The sequence below is a fragment of the Phocoena sinus genome, chromosome 10, assembly GCF_008692025.1.
Source record: "Phocoena sinus isolate mPhoSin1 chromosome 10, mPhoSin1.pri, whole genome shotgun sequence".
Classification (NCBI taxonomy): Eukaryota; Metazoa; Chordata; class Mammalia; order Artiodactyla; family Phocoenidae; genus Phocoena; species Phocoena sinus.
In genome coordinates this window covers 39461958-39482540 of record NC_045772.1, presented here as the reverse complement: position 1 = coordinate 39482540, position 20583 = coordinate 39461958, and the positions used below count along the sequence as shown (strand labels likewise).

General features: G+C 35.3%; 1 protein-coding gene across 1 annotated transcript in view; it reads right to left on the bottom strand.

Moving 5' to 3' along the window:
• Positions 1–11245: 11245 nt before the first annotated feature.
• The window catches only part of PAWR (pro-apoptotic WT1 regulator), a 106489-nt gene continuing 97151 nt past the window's right edge, over positions 11246–20583 (bottom strand). The window contains exons 5-7 of the mRNA XM_032645368.1: positions 20091–20238; positions 18378–18482; positions 11246–16181 (exon numbers count right to left, since the gene is read on the bottom strand). Of these exons, the coding sequence (XP_032501259.1) occupies positions 16095–16181; positions 18378–18482; positions 20091–20238 (340 nt within the window). The 3' untranslated portion in view covers positions 11246–16094. The remainder of the gene's footprint in view (positions 16182–18377; positions 18483–20090; positions 20239–20583) is intronic.

The window sequence follows — 20583 nt, the reverse complement described above, 5'->3', positions numbered from 1 at the left end:
CTAGAATATTGTAATCACAATCAGTGAATTCTTTAAATTCCTTTTACGGACATCCCTTTGGACCATGAATCCAAAATTATGTAGGCATTTTCCCTATTACACGATTAGACTGATTGGTTTGCACAAGGTACACAGTAAGTGAGTAGGAGGATCAAAGGTCAAAATCTCTGCCCGATATCCTAACGTGCCAGGATCACTAGGTCACACCTCTGCTAATAAGATAAAACTGTGACAGAACTCAACAGAATTCGACAGAATTCAGCAGAACTCTCTAAGCTGAGCCTTAGTTTAGCCATCAGTTCCCATGCTAAATCTTACCAGATCTGCTTCTTTCTCTTTCTCTATTCAAGCCTAACAAGCAAAACAACAGATAAAAAGCAAGCTGTAAATGTGGAGCAAAGAATCTGAATAATCCACAGCCAGAAAAACCTGACTGAACGAGAGTTAACTAAATGGATTTCTTTTCTACAGTTTAGAAAGTGAGTTTTCGTTCTTTCTTTTTTTTTTTTTGGTACGCAGGCCTCTCACTGCTGTGGCCTCTACCGTTGCGGAGCACAGGCTCCGGACGCGCAGGCTCAGTGGCCATGGCTCACGGGCCCAGCCGCTCTGCGGTATGTGGGATCTTCCCGGACCGGGGCACGAACCCGTGTCCCCTGCATCGGCAGGCGGACTCTCAACCACTGCGCCACCAGGGAAGCCCAAAAGTGAGCTTTCTTAAATCATATAATGAGTCCAAGGATTCAGCAGGGTACAATCTGAGTTTGTATTAGAATTTTATTTTCATGAAAAAATTTTCAGAGTCACAAAATGGAAATAAGAAAATGCACAGGGACTTCCCTGGTGGTCCAGTGGTAGAGAATCTCTTCCGATGCAGGGCACGCGGGTTCGATCCCTAGTCAGGGACCTAAGATCCCACATGCCACGGGGCAACTAAGCCTGCATGCCACAACTACTGAGCTCGCGTGCGTCAACGACAGAGCCCGCCGTGCCGCAAACTACAGAGTCCATATGCTCTGGAGCCCACGCACCACAACTTGAGAGAGAAAACCCGCATGCCTCATCTAAAGAGAAGCCCGCGTGCCGCAAGAAGAGCCCACATGCCGCAACTAAGACCCAACGCAACCAAAAAATAAAATAAAATAAATATTTTTTTAAAAGTAAGAAAATGCATAAGTTGGCCTACAGAAAGAGAAAAACGCCTGTGAGAACTCTATCACAGGACAAAATTGTAAAAAATCACAAAAATCTTTCAGAAAAGGTAATCTAGTCACCCAAAGAAAGGTATAAATTGGCTGGAGAAGAGCTACTGAAAAATACAGACCCTGTCCTTAACAGGTTAGTAAGAAATAACAATACTAATAGTTCTGCATTTACCATGTAATACATATTGATTTAGGCATTTTTTAAAAAATCTTAATCCCTTAAAAATTGCTAGATCCCTAAGAAGTTTCACTAGTCCTTCAAAGCAATCTCTCCTTCCTCTGTGCTTGTTCACATTATATCTATCCTTTAACTATATGTAAACCTACTGAAGACAGGGACAGTCTGATTTATTTTACTACTGCCTTCAGCATATACCACAGTGCCCTGCCCAGTAAACAGTAGAGTTTAAAAGAGTGGTTTTCAAACTTTGGCTGCATAAAGTATCACCACCAGATTTTGTTAAAGGGGCAAATCCCCAGACGCCAGACTCCAGAAAATTGGATCTAGTATATCTGAATTGAATCTAGTGATTAATTCAAATATTCAATAAACATTTATTAAGTACTTACATGGTAGGTGTCATTCACTCGACTTTACAGATACAGAGCCATGAGTAAAGTAACCTGCTAAAGGTCACAAAACATAATAAATAAGGGTCAGGCTTAGGCTAAAGTAGCAACCAAGGTCTCCCATTTACTCATTCATTCATTCTTGTATTCACTTATTTAACTGGTAACTGAAAACCTCCTACGGGTGGGCCTTTGAAAGGAAAATGGACACAGACGCCAAATGCCAATCATTTCCGTACTGTTAGCTGACAGTCCTGGAAAACGTTATCCCCACCAGCGTAGTCCTGGAGTAGCCATCAGAAACGGTGCAAGAAAGAAGAGAGAAGGGATGTCCTAGTTTTATTTCTAGGAGATAGAAGCACTGCACGATTTTAGAAATAGGCTTTTTCTTTGTACATTAATTTTTTTCATTGGGAATTGTATTTTTTAAAGATGCCTTTTTCACATTTTTTTCTGTTTAGCAGCTTAGTCAGCTATCTTTTAAATGTTAAGAAAATCCATCTCTCTCTTTAAATCCATACCACCTTTCATAACCTCCACCAATTTAAACTGAAGTTCCAAATATTTTTGGTTGAAAAAGAGTCTATCGCTTGCTTTAATTTTTCTCATCAATCTCACTCATGGGAAAAAAAACATTCCTACTATTTCTGAACTTAATTAAAACAGAGATTAAACTTTCTTATACTCCACAAATTTCATATAACAAGTAAAATACACATGTTTAAGCTGAGCAGAGTATTTTCCTACTAGAGCGATATGCATATGTAAGGTCTAAGAATGGACAAGTGTAAGATCTAAGATATCTCAGGAGAAAATACAACAAAAGGAGATACACTGTGTGTACAACTTCAAATTAATACATATAACTGGACAAATAAAATGTCCACATTCCAGTTAAGATTCTTTTTCTAGGTCAGAAGACGAACATTACTTTTAAACTTGTACAATTCAGGAGGGGAAAAAACATGTCCTAGCCCTTTCAATTGCCACTGGGGTACCCTGCCTCAGTGATAAAAAAAAAAAAAAAAAAATCATCCCTAGTACTGACACCTGTAACTGCCATCCTCTGCTTTGCCGCCTAATATAGCACGTGTATCCAGGTCAACAGAAACTGCTTCTTGTTGTACAGGAGCAGGTCAGGAGACAAACCACCTCTTGCTTTGATATGCTTCCTGTTTTCTGCTATCAGGACATACCAGTCTCTAGTAATCAGGTACACTGAAAAAACAAGTGGAGAAGTAGAGAAAGAAACTGACTCGTTGCCAGCCTTCATGAATTCAAGCTGATTCACCCTGTTTGTTTAGTTCCCGTATCAGCCCGGTTAATGATACTGCTCTGGAATACATTTGTTCAGGAGTCCGGGCAGAGACATTTCTCAGTAGGAAAACAGGCCCAGGTTGAGCCTGGGGATTTGAAAGGAAGAGAAAGCTAACTGAGAAATACTCTGAGCTTCTCAAGTAAACTAAATCAAGAAGCTCTTTCTTTCTAAAATATGTTTGCCTTCAACCAAGATTTTGTTCAGTGTTTCTTGGGTAGCCACAATTTTCCAGGGGCTATAGAGATTATGTTACATTAATATCAACACATAGCGCATCCTCTTTCCGGACAGAGCTCAGACTTGCTTCAATTGGACTTCTGAGGACAGTCTCCCTAGCAAAGCAGATATTTAAGACCAGAGGGCAGTTTTATTACTCAGAGCTTCCTGATTACTTTTTGTTTAATTTTGGGGAGGACAATCATTATCTTCTCAACTTCTTCACTGGTAAAACTCACACGAGAAAAGGTACTTCATTTAAATTCTTCTCCCATCATAGCTATGAACAGGCATGGCGTCACATTTTCATTTATCCTTCACAATGAGCCAACCAAGTTAGGCACTATTTTGTCCTGGGTGCAGATGAAATTATAAAGCAACTTGTCCAAGGTCACTCAGCTAGTAGTGGTACAGCCAGGCTCTGAATTTGAGTAGGTCTAACTTGGAAGCCAGCACTTCATGAGGTGGTGTGTGTATGAAGAACCTTAGCTGCAACTCTCGGGTGCAATACCATGGCTCATCAGACATTGAGTATTATTTTCCTAAATATTCCTGACTATGACTGACACCAGCCCTCCCTCCCCAGTTCCTTCAAACTTGCCTCAAATTCTAGGTCCTAAAGGTGTCTCCTCAGTCCTTTAAGGAATTAATCTCCCCCTCCTCTTTTTTGTGCACATCCTGTCTAATCCTTAACCATGTATATGCATTTTGAGAACAAACAGACAGTCTGATTCATTTGGGTGTCCCTATGGACTCCAGGTGATTCTGAGGCAGGGGTAGAGGGACTACCACACTTAAAGAAACACTGCCTCCAGCTCTTTGTGACTTTGGATTGAAATCATGTTCTAAAGAGACACGAACAAAATAAAAGTTAATTTCCACTCTCCCTCCACTCAAATAATTTTTATGATTTCCTATATCTTATGGTTTTGTAGTATTGTTTAATCTCTGACCTTTCTCTAAACAGGTCAGTGTTGCCGACTAATCTTATTAGTGGTCAGACACCTCCATTTTCAGATACTAGTAAGATATCTGATTCTGTTTACATCACTATGTGACCTCAGGGTAAATAAAACACTCCTCTCGGTCTTATTTCCCCATCAACGCAGAGATATTCAGCTTTTTTAAGTTATGAAGATGTTATAAGCCTATTTGAGACCAAATAAGAGAAACTTCTCAAGTACCCTGGGGAGGGGAAATAATTCTTACCAATTTAAGTTACTTTTAAGAGTTTAAAATAATCTAAGTATAAAAGGGAAAGGGCTATCCTAAGTTCATAAGTGAATCAGGGGTAAATCCTCAAAACTGGTTCTAATTCCCCCACATATGTTCTTCCCCAAAGAAATAAATCTTTAGGTAACTCACAGGAAAAGGATAAAGTGTCCTGACCACTCAATTACAAAAAAAAAAAAAAAAAAAGTAAATGGATGATGATTTCACCATAGGGGGAGTGTTTCTCAAGTAACTAGACACCAAAAGCTTGTAAAGTACACTGTACTTAGTTCCACCTCAATTGCAGAGCTCAGAAGGAAAGAAAAACACACAGAGAAATAAGTTTTATTTAACCATGGGTGACTTTGGGAACTTTATGAGCTATAGATCCATAGATCCATATTTGGGAATCCATTATAAAATTAAGCAGAGAAATGGTAAATAATTACAGATCTTTCAGATGATCAGAATGTACTAGAAAATGTGGAATCCTGACCTCCACTAAGAACTTACTAGCCTTGGCCATTAAGGACATGATTTGGGGGCAAAAATAAAATCCATGTAACAAATTAAATGAATGGAAATACAAATTTATGCTCTAAATGCCCAATTTCTCAAGATTAGGGGAATAAATCTGCCTTTTCCAAACATTAGACCTATCAGCATGCTTATGACACAAACTATAGCCCATGACGCTACTATATGGCTACACAAACTATGGCCATGAAGCTACTCTCTCTGTCAAAAGAGAAGTGAATTTCAATTCTCATCTTTTGGGAAGTTCCAAAGGACATTCTGAGAAGCAACCACCCTGTGCCAACACTCTTTTTAGGGCAACAGAGAATAAAATGGTGTTGGCTAGGATTTGTCTTTTCGTTCACTGTGATATACCAAGTACCTAGAACCAGAGCCTAGCACAAAGTAGTATACAAGGAGTATTTGTGAACTAATGCAAGATGCAAAACACAAGAATTCTAGGCTACAGCTGGTTTCCATGTTCTGGAAGAAAAGAGGGGATCCTTCTTTCTGGATGGAGATATTGGCAGGAAGAGAAGAAAGGTTTTGTCAATGTTAATTATCAGGTGGTCCCCTAGTCGATGGCTGCCAGCAACCAGGCTTTATTCTAAGCACCACAAGAACTCGTGGTGGCTCAGTCACAGGGCGACTTCACAACCTGCCTCTAGCTGTCATCCAACACTCCACCTCCTACTCACCAGGACTGCCTCACAACCAGCTGTGAAAACTTGCTTGGCTGGCACCTCTACATAGACCCTCATTCATATGTGACTAGAGACGGAAGTGTCTAGCATCTATTAAAACCCCTACTCCGAGTTTGCATCAAATTTTAATGGGGTGAGGAATGAGAATTTGTGCACCACTTTTTAATTATGGTTTTATTAGCTTAATTAAATTATATAAGCTCTCTGATGTCTTTTCACATCCAACTCAATGAACGTCTATCTATACATGTTGACGTTAGTTCTGTGCTGCATTCTAATTTGAACACCACTTTACTGTGATTTAACTACTAAAAAAAAAAAGAAAAAATCTTGACTTTTATAGTCAATCTCCTGAGGTTCTCAACAGGCATGAATAGATTAACATTTTTTTCAAATCAAGATATGTAAGATCTGCTTACCATTTATTTGCACAGAAAATGAGTGAGAGAATGAGAAATCACAAAGCAACAGCAGCTTTCTGTCATCTTTTTAAGATTTTCTAGTAAAAGTACGAGTTGGAAAATGTTTCAAGTCCTTACAGCTTTTATAGTTAAGAAGAACTCTGTAAGTGCTCTCTGGTTTTTATTTCATCTGATAATTTAGATGGTTATCAAGGATTTCATTTTCTACAAAGAAAGGTAGCTCTTAATTCCAGGTCTTGAAAAGGCAATGTACAAGATGAGACTGGAACACCTAATGCCAGAAAACAAGGAGGCTATCCATGACCAAAAGGACACAGGAGCTAACTTGGAAGGGGCACCCACTGGCCACATATGAGATAATCTGGACATAAAAAAATAATGACTGCAATGGATTAAAACACTTTAACCATATAAAACAAACATATGACTTACCTTTGGAGGCAGCCTGGGCTCTGGCCCATTACCGTAAAACTGGTAAATAAAGGAAAAGAATGTGATCTTATCTTCCTTATATTTTAGGGAAACCAAGTAATTGATGAAGAGCTTCTCTTTAAAGAATTCCAACTACTAATGTAAACAGAATGATAGAACTTGAAAATTATCACTGCAATACCTAATGATATAATAGATCTGGGCAATAATTATCAATATTTGCTAAAACCATTACATAAAAGGTTGATGTAGAACTTTTAAATAGAGCAATCAAACTAATAACATCTGAATTTACTGACCTATCTTAACATCATTAAAAGTGAGACATGCACCTTCTGATGTGATTCAACAGAAATACACAACACTTATAAATTACTGCCCAAAAGGTACACATATATTGAATCTAGTAAAGTCTCTTCATCTAATTAACAATTTATAGAAAATAGGGGGGATAGAGGGACAAGTTAAACAGCATCTTAAAGATAGAATCAGCCAAATCCAGAATGTGGGAAATTCTACAGCACAAATGATCTAATTTCTTCAATTTGAAAAAAGGCATAAAAATTGGGGGGGGGTGTAATTTATAGGTTAAAAAAGGCTTAAGAGACATAGTAACCAAATGCAATGAATGACTCTCATTTGGATCTTTATTTGAATAAACAGTAAAAGGACATTTTTTGAGGTGTCGGGAAATTTGAACACGAAGTATTACAGGATGCGGCAGCCATGAAAATGGGCTTCTCCATGCTCCTACTGTGGGGTGGGTAATTAACTGACAGCTGCTGTGATTTGAATCTGCCATGGTGTGCAGCTAAGGCCCTGCTTCCTACTGGCTACTCCCTGCCAACAAAGGAGCATAGCAGGAATACAAAGGCAAGCCCATTCCTGCAAGATGTGGGACTACTCTGATGAATGGGCATCTTTGGCATGAGGACTTTTACAGACTTGCTAAGACTTTCTTCAGACTGCACTGTGGATTGACTTCCTGCTCAATCATCCTCCTTCCCTCTCTGCTTCACAGCAGTCAGGTCTATGCTGAGGTTTCCCAACCTGCCCTAGCTCCTGCCCCATTTTTCCTCACATGTGTTTTCCCCCAGTAGATCTCTTGCAGGCCTGCCAGAACCCAAACTAAACAGATGATATCAAGAAATTAGCATTAAATGAGTTGGGGATGCTAATATTGTGATTATTTTTTGAGCCTTATCTATTAGAGACACATACTCAGGTATTTACAGGTAAAACGATAGGATGACTGAAATTTAACTGTAAAAATACCTCAGCAAAAAATGAGCAAATGGGGGATAAATTAAGATTGGAAAAATATGGGTAATTTATCTTCTTTTGTGTATATCTGAAAACATCCATAGTAAGATGTGAGAAATACCTGACCAATAATCCTCAAAACTGTCGAGGTCATCAAAAACAAGGGAGGTCTAAGAAACTCACAGCTAAGAAGGGTGTAAAGAGATATGACAACTAAGCATCATGCAGTATCGTAGAGTGGATCCTGGAACAGAGAAAGGACATTTGGGAAAAAGTGAGGCTACATGAACCAAGTAGGAACTTCAGTAAATAATAATGTACCAATATTGATCCACTAATTATCACAAACGCACCACATTAATGTAAGACATTAATAACAGGGGAAACTGGGTGTGGGGTATTCGAGTACTCTCTGTACCATCTTCATAATAATTCTGTAATAGAAACTTGCTCCAAAGTTTTTAAAAAGTAAAAAAACACAAAACAATAGATTATTTAACTATCTCATCATATAAGAAAATAATGATCCCAAATAGACTTTAATGTTTTTCTTTACTCACTGGGATGCAACTTTGTGGCTTTATCCTCACCGGTCAATTAGCTAGAAAATGCTATTGAATTTCTGAGTGCACAGAGAGTAAACTGAAAATTCAGTCTCCCCATGGACCACCCCACAGTGTCTATACATACAAAAAAATGAAAACAAAACTATAACTCTGATGAAACATACATTTATTTGTTCCCATCAAGGTTTAAGATTTGACAAAAATGCATTTCTGTTACCAAAAACCTTCAGGCAACAACAGAGATCGACCTTAACACAGAAAAACAAAGATTTCATTCCACAGACTCTTGGACTTAAGAATTCATTTGAGTTCCAGAGATAATACTAAACTAATGGGGTCATGTCAAGCTGCCAGTGTCCATGCTGAGGCTTTTCCTGATACAATCTTTTGCAATGTAAGCAACAATGAAAATATCACTTTTTTTTTTTACAAGTTCATGTTATATTACTTATATAATGTCCAAAGACAAAAGGAGGACCAAGATCTTTGCTTAAAAATAGAAGTGCATAATGCAAATTTGCAAGCTTTGACTTGCATCAGAATCATCTGAAGGGCTTGTTAAAACACAGATTGTTGGGCCTCGCCTCATTCTGTTGTTGGGTGGGGCCCACGAATTTGTATTTCTAACAGGTTTCTAAGTGAAGCCAATGATACTAGTGCGGGGACCACACTTTGAGAACCACTGGGAAAATATTTAATAGGACAATAATTATGTCATGAAAGTGAGTATGTCATAGCAAAAGGCACAAAGTATTGCTTTGTGACCTTGGGCAAATTAACCTCCCAATCTGTACCTTGCATAGGTTTTAAGGAATCAAATAAAAACAATATTTAAAGCACTTAACACAATACCTGGCATATGTGGTTACTGAATTATTAATTATTGAATGCTTTTACGCTATACGAAATTAAGGTTAAAGTTATGTTCATACTGTTAACTGAGTCACTATGCTTAACTGAACTTGAGATATATTGATCTCAAAAGAGTTACAAGAAACAAGAGGTACTTTTAGCCTTCTTATGATCATTAATTACCATTCTGAAGTGTACATTTATTCATCCAATTACAATTTTCACTGATTAACTGATTTACTTTACATAATAAAGAATACAGTTAATATGAAAATTACTGGCATAATTTTACTTTAGATTAGTGATGTTGTTTACTATCCTGAATTATCCATTCATGAAACTTTCAATCTGCTATAGAAGGCTAATAATTTTCCTACTTTTCTTAACACTGTATCAAATGAATGCATTCTTACCAAAACTGTTTTGCAGGTTCTTCAAATGGAATTTCCTATGCCTTTGACTGATAGCTTTGTTTACACTTTTGCACTACAAGAATAATAAAAGGAGTCAGATACCTTTCTATTACTTTTCCTACAACTTTGCTTCCATAAAGCTAAAATGTCCACTGATGACATCATCTACCTTTGTTTAACCACAGTAAATAGTTTACATTTCAAAGGAATGAAAACATTTCCCTGGATAAAAGCCTGTAATGTAATATAGACTGTAAATTTCATGTCCCGTAGTATATCTAAGCAGGTATAGCTGCTGATCATATATGGATTAAGACAATAATTTATCCTGAATAATTTTTCATACTTCAACATGAAAAAACATACCTAGCAGTCAAAACCCTTATTTCGTTTTTCTTTCACATGTATAAAGTCAAAGTCCAATCTACCTTTCCTAACTAGCTCATATTAATTTTTTTTCATACTGCTCAACTATCTGACACCAAGTAGCATTCTCCTTTATTAAAAGCATCTTTATTCAGTCAGAGCAGTTTTTTTTAAGTGAGAATTGAATTGTGCGTTTGGTCCAGAATTAAGAGAGAAGTGTTTTGCTTTCTTTTTAACCTTACATCGTTAGACATTAAAAAAAAAAAAAAAAAGGTTTGTAAAGGGTATTATAACCAGCCCTACCTCTTTAACATGAAGGTCTAATATTACATAATTCTTTCCAAGAAGCTGACCGGGAGTAAAATGTAACCTCTTGTAGAGGTGAAAAGAGAAAACTAGAGGCATGAGATTAAAAAATCATATGGGTAGTTTATAGCTACTCATAGAATTGTGTGCACGCACAGAGTGAATCTAGAAGGAGAAAAAAAAATAGGGATTTGATGAAGTCTAAGATAAAGAGATCCAGTTCCAGTTGAGACTAGGAGACCTTGCAAATTTTTTCAATAAACTTGTAAATGGAGTACATTCTTACATAATGACTTGAGACTTTATCTAAACAGTCTGACTGAAAGATGCTTGTTCACTTGTTAGACATGTATGACATTACTGAGAAGATTTAGAGTTCTAGAAGTAAAGAAGACTGATTAGCCTGTGCAGGTGTATGAAGAATGACACATTAGGCAAGAGGTTAAGTAAACCATTTACTAAAAAAACACAGACTGGATTTTTACATTCCCAGACCTCTACTTATCTTTTCTAAGTATGAGGGACCTGAAATTCTTTGACCACCATCAGATTTAGTGGATGATAGAGCCAATTTTGGATTAAGAAATTATTTGTGCAGTTTCAAAACACAAAAACAATTAAAATTTTTAGTCAGGTTGAACATGTACACTTCCTCATTCAAAAAGCCCCACCACGAATGTATTCAGATCTTATCAATACCATATTTTTGTTTTTTAAAATACAATTCCTCCTACAATAATATACTAATAAAGATTTTAAAGTACTGCATACTGTTTCAGTAAGAGGCACATAATGAGAATATTAACATTGTCCTTTAACTTCGAAAATAAAACTCATGGTCAGGGTTTCACCGATAGTACAGGAAGGAAAAAAATAATTAACCAGTGTTAAAAATTAAACAAAAATTTACTTTTTATTGGGTGTTTATTACTTTACATGCAAAGCATATTAAAAGTGAATCTATATCACGTTGACTACCCCAGTGAAAACCTACGCAATGGGAATTATGAAAGCTGTCTACACAATACTAATGTGATCAATAAATGATCCAGATGTTTCTCTACAAATTTGCATTACCTGAATTAGCTGATTTTTCAACAAAACAGTAATTTTAGCTTTCATATGGTCTTTACTGGTAACAGCAGACATCTGATACTTAAATTTAGCAGAAAAGCATAATAATAAAAACCCTGAATAGCACAGTCAAAACTTTCAAGAAACAAGTTCACCAAAAAAAGGTAATATACATCTATTAGGTATCCAGAGGGGGAAACAAAACAAAACAAAACAGGCATGTAATAAATGTCCATCAAGTGATCATCACTAACATTCTATTATTACCAAAGTGACTGCCAATATGTGAACTGTTTATTAGACTTAAATACCTAAAACAAACCAGTAATCAATAATGTATACAGAAAAACTAACTTAAAATTACATTTGAATACCATTAACAGTTTGGTGTATCTGACATAAACTGAATTCTTTTTACTTTACCACTGCTACAAATGCCTTTAAAATGTTCTTTTCATAATACATAATTATCTTAAAGAAACATGGTAAGATACTTCCCAAAATGCATCAGGTCTTTCATCCACCATTTAGTAAATGCTGCAGCAATTAAACAGTACCTATTAACCAGACCTAAAATACAATGGCTGGATAATAAATACAAAAAGAATACTTTTGAATGAACTATTCAGATTAGACTGGCTAATGCTACTTAAGATATAGCACTCTTAAGATAGCACTGACACACACTATACAGATTGTACAATGCTAGATAGAAGGGCTGGTCCATGTCCATTTTTTGGAAACTTCTGTAATATCTAGAATTGTATACCCAGTTGATTAATAAATACTTGCTAAAAGAATAAGTATGAAAATTTAACATAACCCCCTCAACCATATTTTTCTCACATATAATTATTTTGGGGGGGTAGGATGGGGATATGACTTTAATATGCTGTGAGATTCTAGCTAAGTAAACTAAAAAAACAACGTGGGCTCAGGTTTTCTTGGACTATGATTCAAGTCTACACTGAGAATCAAACGACCAACTTCTATACATCAATGAGAAAACCTAACAGGATGGGGGGAAGTGCCTTTGTTGATGGACCTGATGAGCAAAATGTTTGTCTTATTAGTACTATGTTTTCAGTTTATCGAAACAATAAAAGTGTCACTAGTTCTCAGATAAGTCGTACAAGTTACAATCCTAATCAATGGGATGTCCTTTATTTATGAGAGCATAGTTCCAATGCAAAAGAAGTCAAGTTTACTGTTACATATTAGGAATGGTTTAGATATAATAAGAGAACATTTACCACTGACTTTAACATGTTATTTTAAAGTTCTGATTCCTGAATGTTAGTTCCTTCTCACTTAATATATTCTCCCCAGTGAAAAGCTGATGTGTTTGGTTTTTCGTATTATAAGATGAAAATATATGCCTGAATCTTATAACAGGTTATTAACAACATTATGAATAGTTATTAAATAAGTGCCAACATTGCATGAACTTACTAGGTACTGAGTCAAGGTCAAAGAACTACAAAAAAGATGAAAGATAACTATCACTATACATATGAATACTGTGTAGGACATCAGATTAATCATCAAACCCAAGGTCCTTCCTATTTTGTCTTTTGGTGTTGAACATACGGACGTGCTACTACATTGACTTGCATTATTTTCCACAAAGTATTAGTGGACTCAAAAACTTGCATTTTAATTTCTAATTATAAAAATCCAGAGTAATCCAGAAAACAGAAACCACATGTAACTGAGGTAGGTTTTTTACCTTAAGAATACATTGCTTTCTACTGCAACTAGAAAGTTATTTTTAAAAACACATTGTTTCAGATATCTGCTCCTGATACTTAACCTTCTGTTATAAACTACTTGAGCAAGTATTACAGTGTTAATCTACTATATTTAATAAATTCCCTTAGAAATACACACCCTAAAGCCTTCCTCTTCCTCTCTAAAGGTAACTATAGTGCAATAAAATTAGTAACAATTCTAGAAAGATGAAACAGATATTACTACAGTAATTCAAAAGTTTATGCATGTCAGAAATCAAGGAGGAGAGTCACATTCATTTTAAAGATGATAAACTTACTGTTTTGAAAATAATATCATAAACACATTAGAACTTTGGATATGCTTTATTATGCCACAAATTCCCAAGAGATATAAGAAATATTATTTCTGAACGGGACTAATAATTTCACAAATACTAGCACTTTATTGACAATAGCCAAGTTTTTTAAGGTCATGCACATGTATTTAAGTAACCTTTTTAAAATCTCGTGCTTTTTATAAAATTTAAAGGGAAACTGTAGCAGATTCTACTTTATTTTTCAGTATTCAGTGTAAAAATCTATATGTGATATAAATATACATTTTAAGGACAGGAGGGAGGACTGCAAATGAACTGCTTTGCCTAAGTTGTCAGGCTCCTGCATATTTGCACTAGGTACCGTTATGTAAAAGATCATTGTTGGAAATGCTCCTGATAAACTGAAATAAAGGAAAAACTTTAAAACAGCTTGGTCTTTAAAAGCATTAATACCTGGTATAATTTTAAAGGGGGAAATGAAATATTCCTTTACTTCCAAATGGATTACACAGAAAATTCAAAATACTTCTCTTATTGAAAAACGAGTACACTAATACATTTTAAGGCTGGATACTAACACCATTTTCACAACATCCAAAGTATGGATGGGAAACTAGGCAACACCGATATTTCTGCCATACGCCTAAGGGTAAACAAAGGGAGATGAGGACTTCACCCCCAAAGATGGTGACTGAGCCTGGCATACCACTTTGACATGTGGACAGCAGATCACTGTTCCCATGCTGGGATTATTCTCCAAAAAGGATGCCCTTATGCAGTAATTCTACAACTTTATCAAGTTTGGTAATCTAACATTGAACTTTTTGCTAAATATATATATGGACATATGTGAACTTCTTCAGTGACCAAGTTAATTATTAAATAAACTAAACGGTGAAAAAATGCTAATAGCTAAAATTATGTTAATTTCAGGGTTTTCAATGGAAGATATAGGAGGAAAGAGGCAAGGGTAGCTGTTTCCAAATCTAAGTTATGATCAGAATCATTAGATGTTGAGCTTTAAAAATTCTATGCAGGGTCTCAACCTAAACCTATCTAGAAGCTATAACCCAAGAATTCTTTTTAAGCAACCCAAATGATTCTGATGATTAGTCAAGGTTGAAACTTCTGAATTGGGGGCATGGGGGAGGGGAGAGGGCACGATCTAGAAAATTGCAGAGTTTTAGAATTCAACATTGATATTTATCATTTACTCTGCATTTTTTCCCAGTTGTCTCACCTTCCCTATTTTTCTAACAGTGAATAATGAAGTGGCTTAGTACATAAAAGGAAAAGAATCAGTAGGGTACCCAAAATGGGTTTTTACTATGTTCAAGCCATTTACGTACATTAATTGGATAAAAGGGTACCAGTATACTGTTTGAGATTCAACTTCAGACAGATATTTCTTAATGTATTTTAAAGGAGAAGGTTTCCTTACTCAACATGAGAATGTAATAATATAAAATAATTCTAAATATTGTTACTTAATAAAAGAGAAAATTTGTATAATTCTTCAAAATAATTGTTTTTATAAATCCAATGTTAGGAAGACAATCCCTTAAATTTGAGGTAGGGGAATAATTCTCTCATATGGGAACAACTGTGTCACAGTGTTATCCTCCAAGTTAGAAATTAAGCAAAGTATTTCAGTACTATTTCTGTTTATGTACTGTTTTGTTACAGTAAGTACAAATGTTTTAAATGTGAATATTTTGGTTTTGATTTTAATGCATATGATAATTAAAAATATGGATTTTTTTTTCCCTTCTACACTGAAATTGTATACACTCTCTAGGCTTGATGAATAAAACAACTTTTAAAATACCCCATGTTCACTTATAAACCTTGGAATAATAATAAAAAAAAAGTAGTACCTACATAAGAAATTTTACATTAAAATTACAATTGTATGTTTTTCTGAAGTCAAAGTGATTTTAAATTTATTTCAATATTTGAATACAAAATAGTACATTTTAATTTACTATAGCATAATTCAAGTATTCTCTTAAATTTTATATTTAGCCAACTAGTATATGATATTAACTGACTTTTTATAATAGCTTTCCTTTTTTAAAGATGACTGTTATACAAAAGAGTGTGACTCTATGTTCCTCTAAATTGCTTAGAATAAGTTGAGAGAACAAATGACAGTAGATAAAGACCTTTAGGAGTAAATCATCAACATATAAAAGGTTGCACACATCAGTAATAAGGCATTTGCAGGTAACTCCCTAAAAAGTATTTGAATTCATGTAAACAAAGACTATGTATATTCTTTTAGGGAGAAAATACACTACCACAGATGAAATATATTCAGATGGTTGTGACTTTAAACCATATATTATTTGAATACCACACAAAACCGAAAGAGGCATAACCTACCAGTTTAATAACTAAAAGATGTTACTTATTTGTGAACTAAAAGGTTGATACTTTTTGAAACTGATAATGAAAAAGAAATATTTTGAAAATAAACATCCACTGTTTTCTAGAAATAAATATACACACTTAGTTAGTTTAATGTATTACAGCATAGGAATACTGTCCTAGTGCCCAAAACATTCAATCAGTAGTTTTAAAATATTTTTCCACACTGAGCCTTGAATCTTCTACCTTGTTAGCTGCCCAACAACTTTCAAAAGAGTTTTATTCTCCTGCTTTAGTTGTTCATTTTCATCTTCTATGTCATCTAGGTCCTTAAGGAAACAAAAAGGAAAATAATACGTAAGTTTTTAAAACACTTAAAAGTATTCTGAAGGTGATAAAAAAAATTTCAAAAATATACATTCAAAGATAATTCATACAAGCAATTAGTCTGCAAACGAGGGCTAGTTCTGAAAACAACTTTGGAAGGAATATGCCCCACCTAAAGGCAGCATCCACTACTTAGACTCCTCACTGGTATCATGATAATGCAGGCCAGCTCTTGCCAGATCTTTCAGTTTTTAAAGAGAAGCCAGAAATCAGAATTCTTTATTGTGAATCTTCCAATTTTTAATCACTATAAATAATTTAAGTTTTTAGTTAAAAACAAATCCCTCCTTCCCCAAACTGAGGGCTAAATACATATGCAGTCAATATGAGGTTTGGGGCCTTGGATTGCAACCCTGTGTCAAATTAGGCATCAAAAAGATCCAGGTACAAGTTCTAGATGTACCCCTACCACCTTGGTGATCTTTGACAAGTATGCATGTTGCAGGGGGGTAGAATTTGGGGAGGTGATAGAACTGAGGTATACAGAAAAGGAGGTCTGGGGCTTACAGAGTTGATCTGGTTCAATTTATGTTAGGCTTCTCTACGACATTTTGTTTAAAGGAAAGGTTTCGAGCTTAAAACAATGCGAAAGCCACTAAACTAGGTGCTTTAAAGTTATCTGATTCTAGCTCTATGTTCCCTATATTAATCTTAGTACCATATAAACACCAGTTGGTAAATACAAAGGCAATCCACTATAAGTCTTAGTTTGAAGAAAGACTATTTCAAGGTAGACTATTTACTGATGGTTGGAAAAGAAAACATTTAGAGATTTATCCTTGCAATTCAAAATACTAAACTTGGAGAAATCAATTTGAATTCTAAGTGTACTACTGGATAGCAAAATTCTGAAACATTTAGTATACTGTCTTTGAACAATTAGGTAAATGAGTTTTAAATGTACAAACACAGAATTTGTATTTTACTCACAAACTAAATTAATGATATTAGGAAACTAATTTGTTGAAACTAACAATAATAAAGATACAGGATTCCTAAAATCACTACAACTGAGACCTACCTAAGATTTAGAATTAAATAATAAAATACATTCACATATCGTTTACTAGGTTACAAACTCTGTAAGGGCAGGTGTTTTATTATTCTTTTTAATGAACACACTGCCTAAGACAGTGCGAATACATCACAGACATAAAAATATTTCCAGATTTTATTAAATCATATTCTAGAACCAAAAGAGGAATGCCCGTGTTCCAAACCAAGATGAAAGGCAGTCTATAAGAATGGAAGAGCTTACTTAGAACTAAAACTATTGAATACCTGAGGGTCAAATACTGGCTCAGCAGATAACTATGTGATTACTACATATGACCTTGAGCAAGTTAAACTCTGAGTTTCAGTGTCCTCATCCACACCCTGCAGTTAATGCTGTAGAGCTGTATTAGAATGAGTCTGCACATAATGAAGCTTTCCATTTTCTCTTCTTTTAGAATTAGAGTTAAGATTGGATTAGGAATTTGTTCCGTTTTTCCCTGAAGCAAGTTTATTTCTTTCCTCCATCTTATGTAAAGCCTTCGAAAAAGGGAAACTATGAAATCTCTCCTCATTACCATTACCTAAGTATGGCCTAGCATTAATACCTGCTTCTTAAGCAGGGAGTAAATTCTAGGGCTGAAAGAGGAAAAAAAAAAAAAAAAGAGAGACCTTAGGTTTAGGCTAAACCTAAAGCTGGGGATGCATATGTATAACTGAAGAAAAAAAAGTGGTGAAAATACCACAAAGACAAGGACATATGGAGTTTCTTATGGCAAGACAGTAGCAATTTTAGTTCTTCAGTGGGGCAACTCTGTACCAGTACCATTTTATGTGTGGCGCTGACCAAGCTGCCTCTTACCTCCAGACTCTAACAAAACACAGAACAAATCCATTCACTGGCCCATCCCCAAAAGAACAATATTAAGTAAATACAACTGACTGGTAATTGGCCAGAGGAAATCAGTTTATGGAATGAAATGACGGTTCTGGCTACCACAAATTACTATCGCATTAACAAAAGAATGAACTATTTAGTTCATATTATTATTTAATAAAATTAAATAATTTCTTCATATTTATGTATTTTCATCCAGTTGACAGAAAAAAAGGAAACCATTAAACTGAAATATGTGAATACTCACTCGATTTAACAAATCAATTTCTTCTTTGAGTTTTCCAATCATTTCCTCTTTATCTTGCATTAGTCTCACAAGTCTTAAGTTTTCTTGTCTTTCTCTTACCACTTCCTGGTAGATATAATTACAAAGTATTAATTGGGAAGTAACAAATTGTTTATAATCTTAAATAGCATACATCTGCTAAGTCTGGTGAAGTACCTTAGATACATGAAGATTTCCAATGAATTTCTTAAGTCACTTGGTAAGGAAAGGAGGACCCCATCCCAGAAAAGAACCAGAGAATGAGAGGAATACAGGAGTTGTAAAATATACTTCTGATTAAATCTATGTTTACCCAAGTTTTTAACAAATACCAATACTCAATGACTTTAGCTCTTTAGTTGATCACCACCATTAGTAATAAAATATCTTAACATTTAATGACTAATACCCTGTTGAAGAAAATTCAAAATTTTAATAAAAATTACAAAGTTTAAGAAAAGGAGATGGCTCTATGGAAAACTCTAAACAGAAAAATAATGATCCTCCATTTTACTTACGGCTCTGCCAGTTAACTGACAATGGATAAAATGAAGGAACTGAAACCGTTTACTGGTTTTTAAACTTTTTTTTTCTTTAAACAATGCAACACCTTTTCCAAAGAAATCTTATCAGAAGCCAGGACTTTATGCTGGGTCAGCCACCTTGGGGGCAAAAGTGAAGCAGAACTGAAAAGGTCTCACATAGAATTTGGCTTCTTTCTTACTCACCCTCAGAGGAAAGCAGCCAGCCGGCCTCATTAATCAGCTGCTGCCAACTGCTAGGAACTCAATCCAAACTCTTGTGGAACTTTAAAAGCCCTTCTGAAGAACCCCCTTGAAAACTATTATACTATGTATTCCTTAAAGTTTTTAATTTAAACTCACAGAAACTAGGGTTAAAGTTCAAATGTGAACTAAAAATAATCATAATATTATAAAAAGAAACAACTTTTAAAATTCAATCTCTACTTAAAACAATTTTTATATCACAAGGAATAGTTTCAGTTCAGCAAAATAAAACACATTTTCAACAATCAGAAAGTAATTCAGCACCATTATCAATTTTAGGGATTTAATGTTTACAGAACAAAGTTGAGACCCCATGGTTAATAAATTAATGCCAATATTCATTTGAGATGTTCTCAAAGATACTCCTTAAAATTGTTTATGCTTTAAATTGTTTCAAACACCACAGTGGCTCTAGGCTCTAACTCACAACCCAGAAGAAAGTCTACAATCTGTACAGATAATATAATAAACACACAGTAGTACATACTGCTAGCAGAGACTTCTAACCATTTCAAAGGCAAAGACTATTTTCAATATATTAAAGATAACACTTGGCAAAATGAGAGTACCCATTAAATATTAACCAATTCAAGAGCTGGCTCCATTTCTAAAAGTTTTAACATCAACAGAACTGGATAGAAAAGTATTAAGGAAATCAGAAAATGCTTAGCCATTATGCATCTAGAAAATATATAATTAAGAGTGATTCAAAGCTTTTATTTGACTACACATGGAAGTACCGATTAACGCTAATGGTATCTTCCATTAGTGCCCCTCATTCTTTTCCCTTTTTTGTCACTGTCTCTTCCTTACACATTTCAATTTTTCTCTCTGCTGCTATGAAAGTGAAAAAGGAATCCCAATGGTATATTAATTTCATAAATCTTAAATAATTTGTAATTCATACCTTTTCAAGATCTTCAATTTTCTTTTCCAATGTGCTACTTGAGACCAAATTACCTGAAGCATTTGCATCCCTGTTATACCTGCTGAACCCACTTCTGTCTGTTCGGGAAAATCTACTTGAGACATCTTCTTCAGAGGCAGTGGTTGTGCTATGGAAATAAAAAAGATACAAAAATTTTTAGATGTTGGGGGTAGGAATTTATTAATTAATTTATTTTTGCTGTGTTGGGTCTTCGTTTCTGTACGAGGGCTTTCTCTAGTTGTGGCAAGCAGGGGCCACTCTTCATTGTGGTGCGCGGGCCTCTCACTATCGCGGCCTCTCTTGTTGCGGAGCACAGGCTCCAGATGCAGAGGCTCAGTAGTTGTGGCTCACGGGCCTAGTTGCTCCGGGACATGTGGGATCCTCCCAGACCAGGGCTCGAACCCGTGTCCCCTGCATTAGTAGGCAGATTCTCAACCACTGCGCCACCAGGGAAGCCCCCCAAATTTTTAAA